Source organism: Panicum virgatum, chromosome 1N (genome assembly GCF_016808335.1).
Source record: "Panicum virgatum strain AP13 chromosome 1N, P.virgatum_v5, whole genome shotgun sequence".
Taxonomy (NCBI): domain Eukaryota; kingdom Viridiplantae; phylum Streptophyta; class Magnoliopsida; order Poales; family Poaceae; genus Panicum; species Panicum virgatum.
In genome coordinates, this window is record NC_053145.1 from 16,543,382 (window position 1) to 16,564,325 (window position 20,944).

The 20,944-nt window shown below is 41.2% G+C and overlaps 1 protein-coding gene across 1 annotated transcript; it reads left to right on the forward strand.

Moving 5' to 3' along the window:
* Positions 1 to 13,294: 13,294 nt before the first annotated feature.
* Positions 13,295 to 20,297, forward strand: LOC120655350 (TOM1-like protein 9). The gene is made up of 10 exons (XM_039933108.1): positions 13,295 to 13,803; positions 15,584 to 15,662; positions 16,232 to 16,330; positions 16,408 to 16,521; positions 16,770 to 16,918; positions 17,450 to 17,531; positions 17,729 to 17,814; positions 18,019 to 18,198; positions 18,583 to 19,067; positions 19,431 to 20,297. Exons 1-10 carry the CDS (start codon positions 13,703 to 13,705, stop codon positions 20,048 to 20,050), a joined length of 1,995 nt encoding a protein of 664 aa, XP_039789042.1. The 5' UTR covers positions 13,295 to 13,702; the 3' UTR covers positions 20,051 to 20,297.
* The last annotated feature ends 647 nt before the right edge of the window (positions 20,298 to 20,944 follow it).

The following is a 20,944-nucleotide window of genomic DNA, read 5'->3' on the forward strand; positions in this document are numbered from 1 at the left end:
GGTCTGCAGGTGGGGTCGGCGGGTCAGCGGGACGCGGGCGACGCGCTCGCGGGCTGAACGGAGTGGTACGGCCGCGGGCGCTGACGCGTGGGCCACTCTTGTCAGTGAGGGAAAGAGCGCTGCAGCGGCGCTGAGGAACGTGGGGAGGGCTGACTAGTGGGTCCAGGTGGCAACGTCAAGGAGCGCACGAGTGCGCTGGACGGCTGAAGCGGAGCGGGGGTGCTGGGCTTTGGGAGTGTAGAGCGGGCCAGCTGGGCGTGGAGTGAGAAACGGGCCGCGCGGGAGGAGGGGAAGAGGAGGCCTGGCCGCTGCTGGGCTGAGGGTGGTAGCGGGGTTGGGCTGGGTTCCGGGTTGGGTTGGTTTTCCTATTTCCTTTTTTTCTGTTTCAAACTAACTCAAACTAAAACTATTTGAATTCAAATTCAAATTCGAATTCAACCCTAGCACTCAAACAAAAAGAACAATGCACCAGCATGAATGCAACAACAAAATTTTAAACTTAGACAAATTTTAATTACTTGTGGAACGAAAATTAGATTAAATGCAAGACTAAACATAGTAAACCTTAGAAAATTAAATAAAGCCAATTAAATTTATTATTAAATGCTGAAATTTAATTTAGGGTGTTACAAACCCTACCCCCTTATAGGAATCTCATCCCCGAGATTCAGCTAGACTGGCTAGCAAAGAGATCTGGATATGTCTTCTTCAGCTCATCTTCTCGCTCCCATGTAGCCTCGGCTTCGCTGTGATGACTCCACTGAACTCTGCACATCTTGATGAGCTTGTTCCGTGTAACCCTCTCTTATGTCTCCAGAATCTTCACCAGATGCTCAATATAGGTCAAATCTTCCTGCACATCTAACCCATCCAGTGGTGCCTGCTCTTCAGGTACTCATAGACACTTCTTCAACTGAGAAATATGGAAGACATCATGCACTCCAGAGAGATCAATGGGCAACTCTAGGCGATAAGCAACTTCGCTTTTCCTCTCCAGCACCTTGAATGGACCAATGTACCTTGGTGCTAATTTCCCTTTTATATTAAACCTGCGGATTCCCCGCATTGGTGACACCGTCAAGTACACATAATTGTTCACCTTAAAGGTCAGGTCCCTCCGTTTGCCATCTGCATAGCTCTTTTGCCTACTCTGTGCAATCCTCAGATTTTCCCGCACAGCCTGTACCATCTGCTCTGCATCTTCTATAATGTCAGGGCCAAAGAGCTGCTTCTCACCAATCTGATCCCAATAAAGAGGAGTCCTGCACTTTCCGCCATTCAATGCCTCAAAGGGGGACTTCTTCAGACTGGCCTGGTAGCTGTTGTTGTAGGAAAACTCAGCATACGACAGGCACTTATCTCAACTGGTACCATACTGAATAGCACAAGCTTTCAGCATATCCTCCAACACTTGGTTGGTTCTCTCTGTCTGCCCATCTATCTGAGGATGATAGGCGGTACTGAAGCGCAGCTTAGTATCCAACGAATCATGGAGCTGCTCCCAGAACCGTGAAGTGAACTGTGATCCTCTATCAGATATGATCTTCTTGGGCACACCATGCAAACAGACAATCCGGGAGATATACAACTCTACAAGTCTGGCACCGGAGTAAATAGTGTTCACCGGAATGAAGTGAGCAACCTTCGTCAAACGGTCCACTACTACCCATATAGAGTTGTACCACTGCTGAGTACGAGGCAATCCCACTATGAAATCCATCATGATCTCCTCCCATTTCCACTCGGGAATCTTCAACGGCTGCAACAAACCGGCTGGCCTCTGATGCTCTGCCTTCACACGCTGACATGTGTCGCAGATGGCCACATACTCGGCGACTGAACGCTTCATCCCGGGCCACCAGGAACGCTCCTTAAGATCATAGTACATCTTAGTACTGCCCGGATGAATAGAGTAAGCTGTATCATGAGCCTCACTCAGAATCAACTTCCTGAGATCAGTCCCCTCTGGCACACAAATCCTGTTCTTGTACCACAAGGTACCCTGATCATCCTCTCTGAAATGGGGAGCCTTGCCTTTCTTGAGCAACTCATGAATCTCCTGCAGCTTCTCATCTTCCTTCTAATGCTGCCGGATCTCTGCCTCTAGAGTGGGCTCTGCCTCGAATGCTGCACTCGAAGTATGAAGCAAGAAACCCAGACTCAACTGCTCAAACTCCTCGCATAACTCTGGGGGCATCTAGAAAGCAACGGCCATGTTGACATAGCTTCTTCTGCTCAGAGCATCTGCCACAACATTGGGATTCACCGAAGGGATGCCACCTCCTCCACGGCGTTCGACAAGGTCATCCGCACCACCACCATACAAGCCCAAGAATTCAGAATATGGGTTTATTATTTTATCGAAGGAAGAAGAAGAAAGGCTCAAGTTCATGAAGGGAAGGCTGCGAGCAAATTATGATTTTGATGATGAAGCATTGGAGAAGTTGGGATTCCATCATGACATCTACCAGCTCTTGGAGAACATCGGTTGGAAGTTATTTTCCGACGGTGTTACGGTAGACATGCAAGAAGAAGTGGCTTTGGAGATGTTCATGACACTGGAGAAAACAACGGAAGTGGTGGATGATGAAGAAGTTCCTTGTCTGAAATTTCGGCTCAAGAATGAAGAAAAAGTCATCACCTATGGAGAAATAGGGAGTTTGCTCGGGTTCAAAAGCAATGCAAATAAAATGGTGGAAGTCGAAGATGGAGAGCTCGATGAGTTTTGGACAAAGATAGCAAAAGATGTCAACCGCCAAAGGAAGAATATAAGTAATGTGATCCTCCAAATATTCCACTCTTGGGTGAGCAAAAGAATTCTTGGGAGGATGAGAGAATCAAAAGTCACCGACCAAGAATTGAATTGGATGTATGCAGCATTGGTGAAGAAGCAAGTGATTGATCCCACCTACATCATGGTTGAAAGGTGGATTTGTGAAGCATCATCCGGCACGAGAGAAGTTGGTTCAGGGTGTTATCTTACACTAATAGCCCGAGCCATGAATCCGGGGTTAGCAGTGATCCAAAAATATTATGTCCCGGGAAGAGATATAGGGATCGAACATTTGAGGCAAGGCCATTATATCGGAGGGGGTGAAAAGAAGTGATTCACTATTTCCGAGATGGATATTTACCTTCCCGATCAAAGGCTTAAATTATTCGCAAGAGGAAGGACCGATTGGCGAGTTGAAAACATTGGAGCAAAAGTGAAGAAAACAAAAAGAGGAAGGTTGATTGAAGGAACATCGGAGTCGGCATAACAAGAAAATTTAGAAGTAAAGCTTCCACCACCAAGTTCCGCTTATTGGAGGAATGAATTTCAAGGAGCATCAAGTGGACAAGGACACCCGCAAGGATGGACGAATCAATGGGAAGGAAATCAAGATCAAGCATGGGGGCATGCTATGGCGGCGCCTCCACCGGTGTACTCGGCGCCCCCACCATTTAGAAACTATGGCTACCCACCCCCATCATACCAAGGAGAGATGCCCGACTCGTCATTCGGAGCACAATTTTTTGACCTCCCTCAACCGGAACAAGGAATGAGAATCATGGGTGCCTATGCAGGAAGAAACATGGAAGACATAGACGCCATCCGGAGGCACACAAGCCAACTAAAAGATGGAACCGCGGGAATTGCATATCAAATGGGACTTCTAGACCTAGCGCCACCGGAACAATTTAATGGAGGAGCATTTCAACAATATTATGACCAAGGATACAACGCAAGAGGCAATCAAGGAGAGTGATCGACGACAAGACCATGAATAAAATGCTCGCACGTGTGGTTTGGATTTTTCTATTTCTTTTCATTTATTTTCAGCATGTGTGCAAGCTTGTATGTGCGTAGCAATTTTCTATTTTATTTTTTCAGCATGTGTGCAATTTGGTTTCTTTTGCTTTCATCACCATGATAAATAAATGCGTCACCCACGCTTTAATGTTATGGTTAGTAATGATGATAGAAAGTTTGTGCCATGTTAAAATATAATGATCGTTGCCGCCTTGTCTACTTTCTTGTGCTTGGTTTATGCATGATTAAACTAATGCTCTCCCTAACATGATCTGAAAAATTAATTAAATGCCGGCTAATTCAATTGTGGATGTTATGATAAATTAAGACCCACATCTTTCTATTCTTGCTCTCTTACTTAAGCTTGTCAAGGAAAATTTAATTCGGATTTAATTTTGAGCTAACCTTGTCAATGATACCTTTTGTAATTGCTCTACCCTTCTAAAAGCCTAAATGTTATATCATGACAAACCATAGAGCAAGATTTATTTTCAGGTGAATTAATTCAAGAATTATCTTATTTGGTACGAAACTAAGAAGCTGACCATTCTGTATTTTTGTGTACCTCTCTTTTGCTAGCCATTCTATCCATGCATTGTGAGTTTCTATACCGGGAACATCGCAAATCTCGCTGGATATCCACCCTTAACCAAAAACATCTCTTTGTGAAACACCTCCTTGACCACAACCTATATATTGAGTATATATTATTATTTCGACAGCAAAATAGTGGAATCAAGAGCAAAATTCAGTAAAACATAAGCTTGGGAAGCATCAAAGAGTTCGCAGCAGAAAAATCCGAAGAAGTGGAGGCCTACAAGCAGTAGGCCGGCCGGTCCAACACCCCTAAGCCGGCCGGCCTGCCCCTTTTCCTCCTCTGTTGGCTTCAATATTTTACGAGGAGATGCCCCATTGAATTCCAAAGTTGAGTCCAGAGAATTGATACGAGTTTTGTGCACTCACTCCATCAAGTTATCATCACTTCATTGCTTGAGGACAAGCAAACGTTCAAGCATGGGAGGGAGGTGGAGTAAGTGCATTGTGTTGCCAATGGTTCTGAGGAGCAAAAAGAAAGAAAAGAAAAGAAAAAAATAGAAAAAAGAAAAAAAAATGAATGATGATGAAAAGCTCCTCGGTCTCGTTTGCTTCATTAAACTCCAAGTACTTTGAAGATTATTCTATACTCAATTATTCCAACCATGTGCAATCCGATAACAAGGACTTCAGTTATGCCTTGGGATCAACCGTTGCCATTTGCACATGTCCATCATCTAAAGTGTGTGTTTCATTCTCTCCCTCTCCACAAAGAAATTATTTTCCAATGGTCTTTTTGACGAGTCTCGGTTAATCCATAAGAAGTATTTTTTGTTTTGATAATATCTTGATTATAATATCTTTTGTTAGGACTAACCTTTCCAGAGCTCCAGATAAAGCCTCACACATACATATGAGAGAAAGAGAGAAAGTTCTAGCAAGTTTGAGAGACAAGATGAGCTGAGAGTTTCCATGAGCAAACTGCAATGAGGTTTAAATTATTGATCTTGGTTTAGCATTATTTATGGAACTTACTTTCTTAATTCTGAGACTTGTTTAATTTTGAGAGCATGTGCTTAATAATTGTGGGGAAGAATTTAACTTGTATCTACCTTCCACATTGAAAGAGCTGGTTACAACTTGAACTATTAACTGCAAAATATTTTTGGGAGCATTGTGTTTTCTTGTGTATGATCAAGTGCAGGGATTGGACACCAAAAGGCAACGCTGTTTTTTATCAAAGACTTACTCGAGGACGAGCAAGGTTTAAGCATGGGGGGAATGTTGGCGCTCCTTAAGTATCCATTTTATCCCATGTTTAACTTTGATAATGGCATGAATTTAATATCAAAATTACTAACCATCCTAACCTCGGCCCGATTATTGGTCGTTTTCGCATTTGCACACATATTTTGGAGGTACTTCGTTTTTGCAGGTTTTTGACTAATTTTGGAGCATGAAATGACGAGGACCACGATCACGCGATGACACGAAGAAAGACGAAGGCCAAAGCCCGAACAAAGGACCAAAGGCCATGAAGACTAGAGGCCCATTCATGCACATCCACCCTCCAATGAAGCCCAAAGGACAAAGCCCACAAGATAAGATCAAGATACTTCGGGGCTAAGAGAGATTTAAGGAAGGATTTTCCACCCTATCCCTTTCCTCGAAGATATCTCGAAGATAACGACGTCCCACGGGGTGCAATCGTGAAAGGCATAAACTCCAAAAGACTCCAGAAGACTTGGGGAGAAAGGAGAACGCGAGGCGGAAAGGAAATGGGCCAGGCCGGCCGGCCTGGGCCCATTGAACCGGTCGGCCCAGGCCCTTTCTAGGGCTTCTCGGCCTCCCCTTCGACCTAGGGTTTCTTGATGCTATTTAAAGACCCCTCCCCGAGGCTCAAGCAGAATTCAATTCGCGAGACGACGCCAAGGAGCAGAGAAGATAGAGGGACACCTCTCGGAGAGCCGAGGGTCGTGCTAGTTGTCTAGGGGCTTCCCTAGCCGACGTGGGAACCTTGCAAGGAAGACCACGTCGGATTTCTGGAGCTAGGATCATCAAGATCAAGGTAGGGCCCCGGTTGTGATCTTGTGATGTACAATCATTCATGGTGAAGTTATTTGTGATTCTGAATGTTTAGCGATCATGTTCTCTCTTTCGATTTCATTCTTTTCTTTGGGTTTGCTTCATCCTAGATCTATTATCGAGATAGATCACTTAGCATGATCTTGTAGTCATGGTGGCTAGAGGTTCATGGAGGAACTACCAAAGGGGGTTCGACTTGCTTCTGGGTGTTTTCGTCCAAAGGGGGGCGATGTGACAGGGCGTTTCTTTAGTAGATGGGGGTATCGAAGGATTGGATTGGAGATTTTGGGTTTAAAGATGCTTTTCATTGAGATTCACATCTATCTTGCTTCACTACATCTAGCTGGAACTACAACATATGCATGATCTAGGTGATCTAGATTGGTTATCTCTAACTTTCTCTTGCTACCTTCGGTGTTTGTCGATTTAGTAGATTAGATTCGTTTTTCACCATCTAAACACAAAGTAATCTCTATGTTAGTAGATTGTTTCTTGTATCTTTGGTTCCGTGGATTGATAAACCTTGGGGGAATACTCTAAGGGAAAAGCTACACGAACCGTGCGCTTGCGGTATACAAATCGGGGCGTTAAGGAGCGTCAACAACAATTATGACATTTAATTATGTCCTAATTCAACTCATATTTTACTAAAGTATAGAGATATCCACATGTGTTTTTTCAGGAAAACACAAAAGACAACTTTGGATATGGCATATAAGTAATGAGATGGATCTCATTTTTGTTGTATTATGCATACAGCCATCCCGTACAACATGTTGCGTATCCAAATTTTTCACACGGTTGATCTATTCAATTTGAAATGATCAACTTGGGCATCCAAAGGGATGCGTGAGAAATTAATGGCAATTCATTTGGTCCTGACTTTCCCAAAGTGTGGATACGATAAGTACCATAGGGAAACAGATTTTAAGACCCTCTTATCTTAAAATCAGGTTGATTTTATTAGATTCCTTGATCATATTCAAAAAATATGTATGGGTCCGATACAAAGATTGTATGGACAGTTTAGGCATTTCATGGTTGTATAGATACATCTATGAGATGATCTAGAGTGTGTAAAATTTACACACTCAACCATGCATTTGGTAGATAATGGCTTTAGTTGTGAGCATTATCCTGAATATTACTAAACCTTTATACCTTCAATGACGATTGCTTGGTATCACAAGAGTTTAGTTACATATCCAAAAACGTAAATTTGAATCTATAAGTATAACATTAAAGTCATAACAAGATCATCATTATTGGATTGCTATCATCAACTTCATATTGAAGTCAGGTAGATTTACACACTACTAACTTATGATTAGTTGCATATCTCCCATATGCATATATAGTACGTGGAAATACATGAAGATTTCCTATTTGCGTAAGATTGAGTTACGTTGTATACGTACCACTCTCACCACCACAGCATACATTGATGGGTTCACACATGAAATTGGGGATCATCTGAGATTTCAAATCTCCGTCGATTGTTCAGTATCTAGATCTCTTAGATAGGATCTATTTACAACCTTTATGCTGGATTTTAGTATAAATGAGCTTTTCCAGGCATTAGGGGGAGATTAGAAGTACCATATATAATGCCCGAAAAACATTTGAATGCATAAAACATTTCAAGCTCAGGATCACGTACTAAATTAACTGAACTTTGAGTTCAAAGATTTACATAGTATTGCAAATAAACTGCCACATGCATTTACTAATCATTAATCTAATGCAAGTATGTGCCAGAAAGAGTAGTGGTACTAAGTAAAACCACTCAACTCCCAATTGTAAATAAGTGGGGGAGTAGTATGGCCATAAAGCAGGATTATTCATGCTAGCAATAGAAGACTTTTCTTCTAAAGTAGTAAATGCAACTCAACCTTTGATTGAAAGATACCTAGAGGACATTTTATGTCTTGTAGATATTTATAATCCACAACCCAGCTCAGAGGTGCACCAAAATACTGATGCTGGGATATCGGAAAGCCCTGACTCTCGTTAAAGGAAATCACGATGAGTCATTCTGGGTTCATTTTTGAGTTTTGATAACCGGAGAATTATATCATATAAAGACTACATGTATCGATACATACTTCTCTGAATAAATTGTATACATTATCCTAAGTTATCCAGTTAATAAGATCATGGCAGAGTGCTTTGTCACTCTACTGGAACTTGTTGAGGAAAGTTATACATACAGAGATAGTTTTGCTCACCAAAAGAGAGGTGTTTTGGGCAGTGAAGCCAACACCTAGTTGTACCTTTACTGTGGGTACAAAAGTGTTTCATCCTAGAATGGATTGAGAACAATGAGGTGGTGAGATTAAAGCAAGACTAGTAGCACAAGGGGTTTACGCAAAGCCCGGAGCATTGATTTTCAATGCAAGTTATTCTCCATAGTAAATTATAAATTTCCGATACTAACTTTTGACTGGCAGTACAAAAGCATCAATCTTTGCAATTGATAGTTGATAGATGTAGTGATTACATATGATCATTTGATTTGGTATATTGTGAAACTTTCGGGAAGGAGTTTACATATCCAATACTTACTTATATATAAAATCGCAACATATTCCGTGTATTGCTTAAGTCAATATATGACTTAAAGCAGTTAAGTTGATTTTGGTACAATCGACTTTATATGTATCCTTAAGTTAAACAGATACAAGATTAATTACACATGGTGTTCATTTCAGAATTCTTGATTGGATTTCCTAGTATTATATGATTGTTAATAGTCTTGACATCATTGGTAATGGGCACTTGAATAACACGTTGTAATCTAAAGACGGAGTTTAGAGATGGAAGACAATGGTCTAAACCAAAATTTTATTTTGTGTTTAGGATCCAAGTATCTTCTCCCATATTTTTTATAGTAAAGCTATCTATATCTATATCATATTGAATCATTTAATATGAAAGGGAATCCTATGGTGGTTCTACCTCATGATAGAGAAACATGAGGGGAGATTGTTTTATGGCATAATGGGTCATGTAGTTCATTATCTCTTGTGCTATTTATGCGCTAATACATATATTGCAAAAGTTTCCGGCCGGATATTGTCTTTGCAATAATTTGCTATCTAATAACAGCGCTATTCTACCTAAGGTTGGTAGATTGAAGTTAAGAATATCTTTGATATCTTAAAATAGCACATACGAACTTGGTATAATCCATGATCCGATTACGTGGATATTATGATTCTGGTTATCTATAAGATCCCCAAAATTCCAGATCATTGAAATAAGCTCTACATGAATATGGAAATATCATTATATAATAGTCTTTAAGTAGACATTTAATGGTCAATTCCATTAATTATTCTGACATTGTACTGTACAAGGCTACACATGGATGTGCATAGCTTGGCAGAATGATATATCACATACTAAAGTTATGTGGTATTGATTATATTGAATTAAATATCATTATCTATAAAGTTAATGCAGCTTGTGTTGTTTAGATGGAGACAAGTTATACTTAATGCAATATTTTGCATTAAGATGGTTCTGTTTCATAGGTCATATGGGCATATGAACATTTGCAAACTAAGTACTTGTGATAATCTCGAAGAGATATTCACAAGGTCTACTATACTCCACATTTCATATGTGTAGAATATATTGATATGAAAGGTTTGCAAGTTTCAGGGGGAGAATCTCTCATCTCTCTGATTAATAACTTGTTGAAAGCATCATACTGCACTCTTTTCTTTGTATGAGTTTATCCCTTTGGGTTTCTCATATAAAGTTTTTAACGAGACAATATCGACACAAGACTATGTCATATCATCTATTTTTCCCGAAGAGGTTTTTGGTGGATGATATTGAGACATATGATACATTGTACTCTTTTTCTTTATGTGAGTTTTTTCTTTTTGAGGTTTCTCATATAAAGTTTTTGATGAGGCAATATCAACATAAAATTATATACTATGCCATCTAGTTTTCCCCACCGGGATTTTTGGAAGATGATATTTGAAGCATATTGACCATAGGGTCAAGGCGTTATTAGACTAAGACTTCTGGTTTATCTCAAGGGTCTACTAACATTGGTAATTGTATATTATGGTGTTTCTCCTTATTTTTTCCACTGGATTTTAAGGAGTTTTGCCTAGTATACTGGAAATACTTTGATTTTTCCCACAGGGTTTTCCAAAGATTCTCCTTGCATTTTTTCTGAAAGGTTTTTGGGAGAGATATATTGTATTGCATCTCCTGATTTTTTCCATAGGGTTTTCAAGGAGTTATTCGATTGATACAAGACCACAAGAAGATCAAATTGATTACAAGAATGGCAAATTGATCAAAGGGGAGTGTTATGAAGGAATTAGGAATTAGTGATCAATTCTGTAATTAAATAATTAGATTAATGACATCATTATGATGTCACTAGGAAGTTACCATTCATGAAGGGGTCATCCAAAGGGACATGTCTCTTGGGCCCTTGTCTTTTGGTCTTGTATATAAGCAACAATCAATCAATGGAAATACACATCCATTCACTCTACAACAATTAACACAAGACGGTTTGATGGATGTAGTAGTTGCATAAGTTATACTATTCCCGCTTCTCTAATTTCTACATATGACCTTTTTTCTTTTGGTAAATAAATTACTTCTGCTCTGGTCTTGATGATGGGTACAGATTGGTGTGGTCTAAATGTACGCGAGGGTCTTGTTGGCAAATATATGAGATTTTATACCTATCTTCAGGGCTTCAAAAATAGATGTGTTTGATTATATTTTCTTTCTTTTTCTGAATTCCCATAGAATTTCACGAGCCATATACATTAATTTTCACCATTAACCATATGTATGTTCTTCAAAGCTGTCGTCGATTGGAGAGCGCAGTTATGGAGCTGTTTATTAAGGTTGGATGGAACTTCAGGAGCAAGATTGATGCTTAGTAAATAGCTTTCATTTTATTTTTCTGTTTCAAACTTATGGTGTCTTTGGTTACGTATGCCAGCAATCTACGTACTGCATACATATTTGAGTGGTGTGTTTGAGTGGTTGTAGACATTCACAAGTGAATGCTTGAGACCGGAACCTTTTTTTATTTAAAAAAAAGTATGTATGTTCCTTTTTTTCTCAAAGAAGACCATATGTGATGGGGGTGTAAACCCGGGGTCCCCAAAGGGGCCCGCCTCAAACAGTATCAGCCCAGCAGCCCGTTGGACTCACCGCAGTTCGGCCCACGAACCGGTACGGGCGACCGCCATTTCCCAGCACCAAACGCGATAAGAGGACAGCCCTTCGGGGACACGTGGAGGCCTCCTGACCTAGCACTCCCGGGTCAATACCGTACTGAGTGACCCGGGCCGTGCGCTCCAAGACTGCCGCCCCGTACAACGGCGTGCCAGTCAAGCTTGGTCCCGTACAGGCTCCCACGATGCCCATTCCTCTCCTCACATTGTGGGTACGTGGTCCACAGGACCCCCTGACAGGGGCACAGTGCCGGTCGTGTAGGCCGCACGACGCAACGGGAGAGAGCGTCAACGAGCACCGCCTCCCACGCCGTAATAATAGCTTCCCTCTACACACCACTCCATTACGCCAGCGGGTGTGACCGGGCAGCACCGCCTGACCGTGGCAGGACACCCCTCAACGGGCGTGCCGTCCTTCAGACAGAAGCCACGCAGGGAAGGACGCGCGGTAGCGCTGCGGATGGAGGAGCAGGTACGGACGGACAGGATGGGAGACGACTTCCGAGCGACCGCCCGAGTGGCCAAGCCACCCCGACTAACCAAGGAAGGGACAGCTCCTAGACAACCCGTTGCCCAAAAAAACCAACCTGACTCAAGCCTCTCCACTCCCAACCGACCGGGTAGGCCCCGACGACTGACAAAGATGAAGACCTTTAAGCGGAACTAAGACACCACGATAGATATATGTAAACAGGGGGCCCCACCTTGAACTATAAAAGGGGAAGCCCCCCACATTGGAAAGGATTCGACTGCTAGAGGTTCGACTCCGACAGAATACACCGCTCGAAAGGTTTGTAAGCTCCCCTCTGAACTTTGAGCACCTGGGCTTGAGAGCAATAGAGCAAGAACATCACCCCCATACTGGACGTAGGGCATTTCCGGCTCGAACCAGTCTAAATCCTTGAGTCTCTGCGTGCTAGACCATATCCGATCAAACGCACAACAAATGAGCAGTCGAGTAGTTTTATAGTCGTCCATTCTCAACAGCGACAATATGTATGCTCCAATTCATCTTTCATCAATATTAGAGGGTGTATCCATAAGTCCACAAGTGTAGGCACCTAGTGAACTTTTGTAAAAAGAAACATTCATCAGACTTTATTAAGCAAGAATTTACTGATTGGCGATACAAGTACCTCAATCAACTTCGTTGTCTTTTTTGTTATCCGACTCTATTGACTTGCAAGATTACTTATGATATTCAGAAAAAAAAAAGAAACATCGCCGGCTCGATGCACGAAATGGCCAAATCGTCTGAACATCATATAAGCAGAATTATAATAGGAGATAGGTACATGATTGGTCCCGATTCTAAATGGATGTCCGTAGCAGTTAGAGCATCTCCAAAGTCTTTCTAAAATCTGCTTTCTAAATCATTATTTAGAGAGTTGTTTGAGTAAAACTCGTTATTTATACCCTTATACTTTTCAACAGTTTCTCTATACCTTATGTGTAGTTTAGAGATTCATTCTCGCTCTCCATCTCTAGCTAGCGAGAAAACCGGAATAGAGTATGTCTATGTTTACATATTTAATTGAAAAGACTGTTGGAGAGTAATTTTTTATAAAAATATCTATTCCTATAAACTAAAAAAGATATAAAAAATCTCTTAGAGACACTCTTAGAAGAATGACTCGCCCCCTCAAAGTAAAGGTCGAAAGAAAGAAAAAGACAGCAATCGAGGGAGAGAGGCGAAGGGGACGAAACTGGGCGGAGCAAAACCAACAGGAAAACTACAATCTGCGTCGTCAGAATTCGTCAGGTTTTGTTGCGCCCGCCGAAAGACAGCCGCGCCTCGAACGATACGACGCGACACGACGACCTTCGCTTCCTCCGCCACCGAATCCACCACAAAAACCACCATTTCTTGGGTTTTTGCCTATTCACCGGAGGACGGCGCCGGCCGGCCAAGAAGAACAAGAACAACTGAACAAGGGAGAAAGGAGGGATTTTTGTGGGCGAGAAGGCAGCGGTTTTGGGATTTTTCCTGCTCCCTCGGTTCTGCGTGGGCCGGCGGCTCCGGCTTTCGTGAGGCTCTGTGTGGTGGTGTTCTGCCGGAGCGGAGATGTCGTCGGTGATGGTGGAGCGGGCGACGAGCGACATGCTCATCGGCCCCGACTGGGCGATGAACCTGGAGATCTGCGACGTCCTCAATCGCGACCCTGGGTGAGGACGATCAAAGAATTTCTCTTCTTCGATTGTTCACATGCGGTTTTCACGGTTTATTTTGCTGTTCTATTGCTGATATTTGGGGTTTTCTGAATTTTATGGAAAGCTGATTCCATTTCTATCCATTGTTGGGGGGGGGGGGGGGGGGTTAAATCTGACTATTAAATTGTTTGGTCGGGAAGATGTTGACCTTTCCGGGCCGATGAATTTGGTCGATATGTGTCATCAGTTCATCTTACAGTGTCAAGGGAAAGAGGTTCAGACTTCAGGAACGTTGGGTTCTCAATTGCTCCATTCTTGCACTGTGAATTTGTTTTTCAGCCGAGGTGTGTTCTTGGATCGATCAAGTCATGTGGTTCTTCTGGGATACTTTCCTGTCAAGTTGTTTCGTTTTTTTAAAGAAAATCCTCCTGTGGAATTGGAAGTTGTACTTTCATGTACTGTCGTATAATGTCTACCGGCTGAAATGCAAACTTCAGGTATCAAAATGTTACGGTCGATTAGAATTGTTGGTTTTCAGGGCAGTTTTTGTGCAGTAGTGTACAATCTGTCTTTGTGACTCCTAATTTTATTTTTTCTGCAGATTAATTTGCACAAAAAATGTGAATGATTCATTTCTAAATCAATTGAACCATTTAACTCAAGGGCAGTGTTTGAACTTGATCATGGTTGTTGTATGCTTTTTTTTTTGAAAGAAATACCCATTTTTCTGCAGATTAATTTGCACAAAAAGTGTGAATGATTCATTTCTAAATCAATTGAACCATTTAACTCAAGGGCAGTGTTTGAACTTGATCATGGTTGTTGTATACTTTTTTTTTTTTGAAAGAGATACCTCAAGGCAGACCCTTGAAGTTTAAGGTGCCGCACCCAAGGTTCGAACCCGCCCGGCAGACCCCTGAAGTTTAAGGTGCCGTACCCAGGGTTCGAACCCTGGGTGGGTGCCGCACCCAAGGTTCGAATCATGGGCGGGAGCCTCCCGGCAAGTGGTCTTTGCCACTGTGCCATGAGCTCCTTGGCTGGTTGTTGTATACTTGTATTGGGGTTAGTTCTTTTGTAATTTTTGTTTAGAGATCGGGTCTTTGCCATTGCCAGTGTTACTAGTTAAATACTTAAAACCTTGATATGAAAATATTTAACAACAGTAAAAATTAAAAATGTTGACTTACTTATGGACATCTGATTTGGTTTCCGTTTGTCTATAGGGACTTGGGCTTGTCATTTATCTGTGTTTTGGTTGCTAGGATTGTTAGTTTTTATCATGTAGACTAGTGACTGTGTTACGAATTAAAGAAAAAGGGTTGGATTTATAGGGATCTGCTCAAGTTTTGCAATTTCACTATTGATATGATCCTCAGTTAAGGAATGCCTATAAAGGCCATACATACTCCTTGGTTCTCAGATCTTGCTTGATGCTCCTTTAAATTGTTTGAAATTGGAGTCTTGCTGGTTTAACTTTTTTCAGGTCTGTCTTAGTTTTTCTATCCAGTGAACTGTTACACATTTGTGCCATGGCATGTTCGTGGAGTTAATTGAGACATTACGTTCCGACCAATGTAGAAAGAGATACATCTAATTGCTCTTGGGATTGGTCTAGTTGTATCTGTTTTACTAAGTAATGGTCTGTTTTACTAAGTAATGGCCAACTAAATATATGACAGAGGGCTTCCATGAAACTAGAGCTGCATTATTGTACTCCAGGCAGCTTATTCGACAAAGTACTCTTGATGTGCTGTCATAATTTTGTATTAAGAATTTTCATATTTCCCCAACATAGGCAAACAAAAGATGTGGTGAAGTCGCTCAAGAAACGCATTATACACAAGAACCCAAAGGTCCAGCTTCTTGCTCTCACGGTAAATATGATTCAGAAACCCTTCCTGGTACTTGAATTCGCTTCATCATTTATTTCATTTGTTGTTATAAACTTTTTGAATGATTCCATTGATTGGTCCTCTTCGATGTACTGTACCTTTCATATTATATGTACATACAAATTTTCTTGAAAGACTACGTGTCAATGCATATAATTGAGTTGTTTGTGACAACACAGCTGCGATGAGTAATGACTGAGTAATTCTTGATGGTCTTTCCAACTTGATCACTGGAATTGTTTCCATGTCGTGATGTATGTCCTATGTATCACATGAAGAAATTTTAAGGACACCAGCATTTGATAACTCACACTATCAGGATTCAGCAGTGAATGATCTGTATTTAGCAAGTTTAGTTAAGATATAATATAGGAGTCCTTGAAAGTAAAATTATGAGCAAGGGTTACGACAGAGAAATGTTCTGGTTAGCGGATTATCAGTTATGAAGATGTTATGCAGAGGAAATAATCTGCTCCAGGTCATGCTTGAAATTTTTAATAACATTTCATTAATCCTTTACTGAATTAAAGTATTGCTCGACTTTATTTCAGTTGCTGGAGACGATGATAAAAAATTGTGGGGACATTGTCCATATGCATGTTGCTGAGAGAGACATACTTCATGAAATGGTCAAGATAGTTAAGAAAAGGGTATGCACGTACAGTTTAAACCTTAATATATTTATTGCCAAAAAAAACCCTTGACGCCTTCGCTTTTGGATTTGTAGCATGACTATCATGTAAAAGAGAGGATACTCACGCTGATCGACACTTGGCAAGAAGTTTTTGGTGGAGAACATGCAAGATATCCACAATACTTTGCAGCATACCAGGAGCTCTTGGTATTATTCTTACATATCAAACATATTGTACTATTTTATTCATTTCCCGTTTTTAGAAACTCATTTTCCAAATGGCCACTGTCTACAATGTTTCGATAAGTCAGTTGCAGAAGTGAAGTTTCATCGATAATTCAATTTTCACAAGCATGCACGAACATGATTATGTCTCCAAATTAATATTCTGTGTTGAGAATCAATCTTTCGTATGACTGATTCAGTAATGTTTCCAATCTCCATACATATGCTAGCGTCTTGGAGCTGTATTTCCTCAAAGATCAAATGGTTCTATGCCAATCGTCACTCCACAGACTCATCCTCTACAAAACTATCCCCCTCCTTTACGCATTTCTCAGCAGGATGAACCTGAGCTGTCCATTCCGGATTTCCCCGCATTAAGGTAAATTTTAAATACTTTCATTATACAAGCGACATGTTCAACTACTGAAGTAAAACAAAATGAGGATACGGTGCTATGTTTTTCTTTCTAATTTAGCTTATGCAGATATGGTGTTCCTATTACATCTTTATCATGATGCCATTAATCTAATTAATGAATATTATGATAAGTTAGAATTGAAAGTGTATGCATGTTGTCTAGTTCCTTTTTCATGAATTGTTTTTGACAACTCGGTAAGGAAAAAAATAAGTGAAAAGCTAAAACCCTGAATTATTTGCTCTCATGTACAATGTCTGGTAAAGATATTCGGAATTTTATGAAAGTGCTTACTTTCCAGTGGTTAGATTTTTTTGCCATCTTATTTTCATGTTAAGGTTTCTCAGTTTGACATTTATTGTGGTTCTTCGCTTGAGCAATTGCTTTTTATTTCTTTCATGTTTTGGATGTTTGTGAACCGTTAGTTCCCGTCCGTTAGATAACTTGGCCTGTGCTTTTATACAAGTTTGGGAATGATCATGGTTGTTTCACCAGCCTTACAGAAATTCAGAATGCACGTGGCATCATGGATATTCTTTCAGAGATGTTGGATGCTTTGGATCCAGGTAACCGAGAGGTACTTTCTTGATGAACTTGTAGCTATTTTGTCCTCAGAAAATTAATTGTGCTTTATATAATGGGTGGAAGAAACTGTCAGTGACAACTATAATGGGTGGAAGAAACTGTCAGTGACCACCTTCATCAGTTTTCGACATTTTATTGCAAATTAATCTACATGCAGTTCAGGATTTCTAAATTATACTGAATATGCAGGGGCTTAGGCAGGATGTCATTGTTGACCTTGTGGATCAATGCCGTTCCTACAAGCAAAGAGCAGTACAGCTTGTCAACAGTACCTCGTAAGTTTCCTTGATGACTCTTGTCAGTTTTTTGATGACTTGTAAAATATCAGAATGAGAATATGTTTATGCCAACATATCGTATAGTGCCACAATTAATATTTTGGTGCAATATTTTCCATAACTCATTAATTGCAACCATGGAGCCCAATGTCAATTTTTACATTTTCTTATGACTTGTGCATTGATGCTATGTTTGAACAGGAATGAGGAGTTGCTCAGCCAGGGTCTTTCTTTGAATGATGATTTGCAGCATGTCCTTGCAAAACATGATGCTATTGCTGCAGGTATAGCAATTCGGGTAGAAAAGCCAAAATCTCTGCAGTCACAAATTGAGAGTTCTGCAACAAGAAAGACAGATACTGCAAAAGAACCAGTTCAAAGGTTGGAACATCATATTTAGCATTTTGTTTAAATCATTGGATTCGATTTTACTAGGCATGTGACACTCGTGTGTATATGGAATTTTGGGTTCTTAGAAACTCGTAGAACCAGTGTTCATCAAACTGTTCGCTATGCAAAGCAAAATTAGAGTAGTTAGTGCTTTTCTGTATCTTTGGGACAAACATTTTTCTCCATTCAAGTTTATGTAATCCCTTCAGAACCTAAAAAATTTAGGGCATAAATCATCCATATAACAAAATCTAGATGCGAGCAAAGATTTCTGATAACTGGTAGGAACTGATCGGTTCCCATTGTTTGGTAGTTCTCCTCTCCACTAACCCACAACAGTTAACTAACTAGGTTTTTTCTGTCTACATATTTCAGGTCTTCAGCAAGTACAAGTGCCACCAACCAGTCTCCCTTTGAGATTTTAGCACTTCCTGCACCTCCATCATCCAGTAGCTCAAAAGCTCATGTGGCACCAGCTCCTAAGATCGACCTCCTTAGTGGAGATGATTATATCAAACCAGAACCTGCAAACTCCCTGGCGCTTGTTCCTGTCACTGAATATTCAGCTTCAGATCAGAACGTCTTAGCCTTTGCAGATATGTTTGAACAAAATACTGCCAAAAAGAGCAACAATAACCTTCCAAACTCTTTTAATTCCTCGAGCTCAAATTCTATTTCATCACAAACATATACTCCTCCAGTAAGACCTGCTGTGTCTCAGCATCCATCTGCTTATCCAAATGACGCCACATCCAATGCCATTGTACCTTATGATCAACAGACCCAACTGAACACTACAGGTTCATCGAATGGGCAGCCAGCTTATGGAACAAATCCCGAAAAGCAAGCCCTATATTATGGTACTAGATTTCTTTCTCAGCGTTTGCTTGTTCTACAATAGTTTCCCTGTGTTTTATTTCTCAGCATTTTGGAAAAGATTGATTACTATACCTTCAATTAATGGACATATATTTATTAAAACACTGCTTTCTGATAAAGTCCAAGCTAGGTACAAAACTTTTCACAATAAACAGGAGCACGTTATTGTTTCTTTTTCCGTGTTATTTTCAAATGTTCTGTGACTACAGTAGTGTTACGAAACATCCTTCCCTGTGTAGGGCTAATGTTTCATCAAAGAGTTAGCTTATCAACTTTGTCCAAAAAGTCTGCATGCCCCATCCATTTTAAGATAGCTCCAGCATTTCACAATCACTTTTTAACAGGTTCAGATAATCGAAATGGATATATGCCACCAGCGCCATGGGAAATTAAACGATCGACTAACCCATTCGACGACGACAGACCAGTTGGGACAGCATTACAACCAGAAAGCATGCAACCTCAACCGCTGCAAGTCAGTCAGCAAGGTAATGGATTCATGCCAGCACAACCAATGCCAAGGGGACAACCAGGAGGACTGCAATTGCAACCGGTTGCTGGCACACAGCTGGGGCCTCCACAGCCACAGCCTATGCAGTTGAACATGCAGTACGGTGTAATGTACCCTTCGATGCAAATGAACCAAGGAATGGTCATGTATCCCCAGCAGGCATTTGGAGGAGGATATTATGGGATGAACCAACAACAGCTGTATGGTGTTCAGATATCTGGTAATGGATATGGCCAACCATCTGGGGGCTACTATATTCCAAACGCTGCATATGCATATGCTAGCGCAAATGAGCTTTCCCAGAGGATGAACAGCCTTTCAGTTCAAAATGGTGGTTCAAATGGAACGACAGTAAATAAGCAGAGCAGACCAGAAGATTCACTTTTTGGTGATCTTTTGAGCATTGCCAAAATGAAGCAGAGGAAACCTGCAGCTGGTAAGGTTGGCGGCTAATAAGGTCAAGTGAGTGGATACATAGCCTCACCTTATTTGAAAGCTGCAGAAGCATTTCCTTATAGTACATAATTCTTTTGCCACTTTTTGAGTTCAGTAGTAATACTAATATATGCTGTCATAATTCCCCTCTGCACAAATACCATGCAGAAACAGAGAATGCCTTGGTGTCCCACACGGTCCCTAGCCATACACCCCTGTTCCTTTTCCTCCTTTTTTTTTATCTCAAGATTTCTTATTCGTAGCACTGCCTGATTCAGGGTAGTCACTAATCTGTGCGAATGCAGCTCTCATTCTCAAATTTCCAGCTTGCAATGTGCAGTTTACTGCATGCAATCCAAGCGCAATCATTGAATAAAGTTTGTGCAAAAGGATACCAATCTGGGACGTTTTGTTTCCACAATCTCAGCCTCTCGGGCCAAGTCTAGGATGGGAATGTAAACAGATCACACGATCGGGTTCAGTCAACTGGTGCAACTCTTAATAACAAATCTCTATATACGATTTCAGAACCAAAAAAAGGCTTTCCAGCTGGCCACGTCACCCACCATCCCATCGGCTGGGCAGCCAGATCATGTGAATCTCTGTCATTTTGTAAAAAAAAATTTGATCTTTTGCGAAATCAACCCGCAGTATAGCCTCCTCTCTGCTCCCTTTCTCGCTGCTTCCACCCTGCTACAGTAGAGAGAGGCGACAGGGGAGGCGAATCGCGTCTGGGGTCGTTTCCGCCGCCTCCCCTTCGTCTCCGGCGACCTTTCTTGCGCCGGAGAAGAAGGGGAGGGGGTCGGTTCCACTGCCGGTGTAGTTTCTAGTCTAGATAGGTAGATCTAGTCATAGATAGGTTTGCTCGTCGTTGGTTACGACGGAGCTAGGGTTCCGGGGATGGCCGTGCTG

Bases quoted from the DNA above. Each gene is read 5' to 3' on its own strand.
- LOC120655350 (XM_039933108.1), top strand. From the start codon at position 13,703: ATGTCGTCGGTGATGGTGGAGCGGGCGACGAGCGACATGCTCATCGGC. The intron at 16,331-16,407 runs GTATGCACGTAC...TTGGATTTGTAG, and splicing joins TCAAGATAGTTAAGAAAAGG to CATGACTATCATGTAAAAGA. The intron at 19,068-19,430 runs GTACTAGATTTC...ACTTTTTAACAG, and splicing joins AAAGCAAGCCCTATATTATG to GTTCAGATAATCGAAATGGA.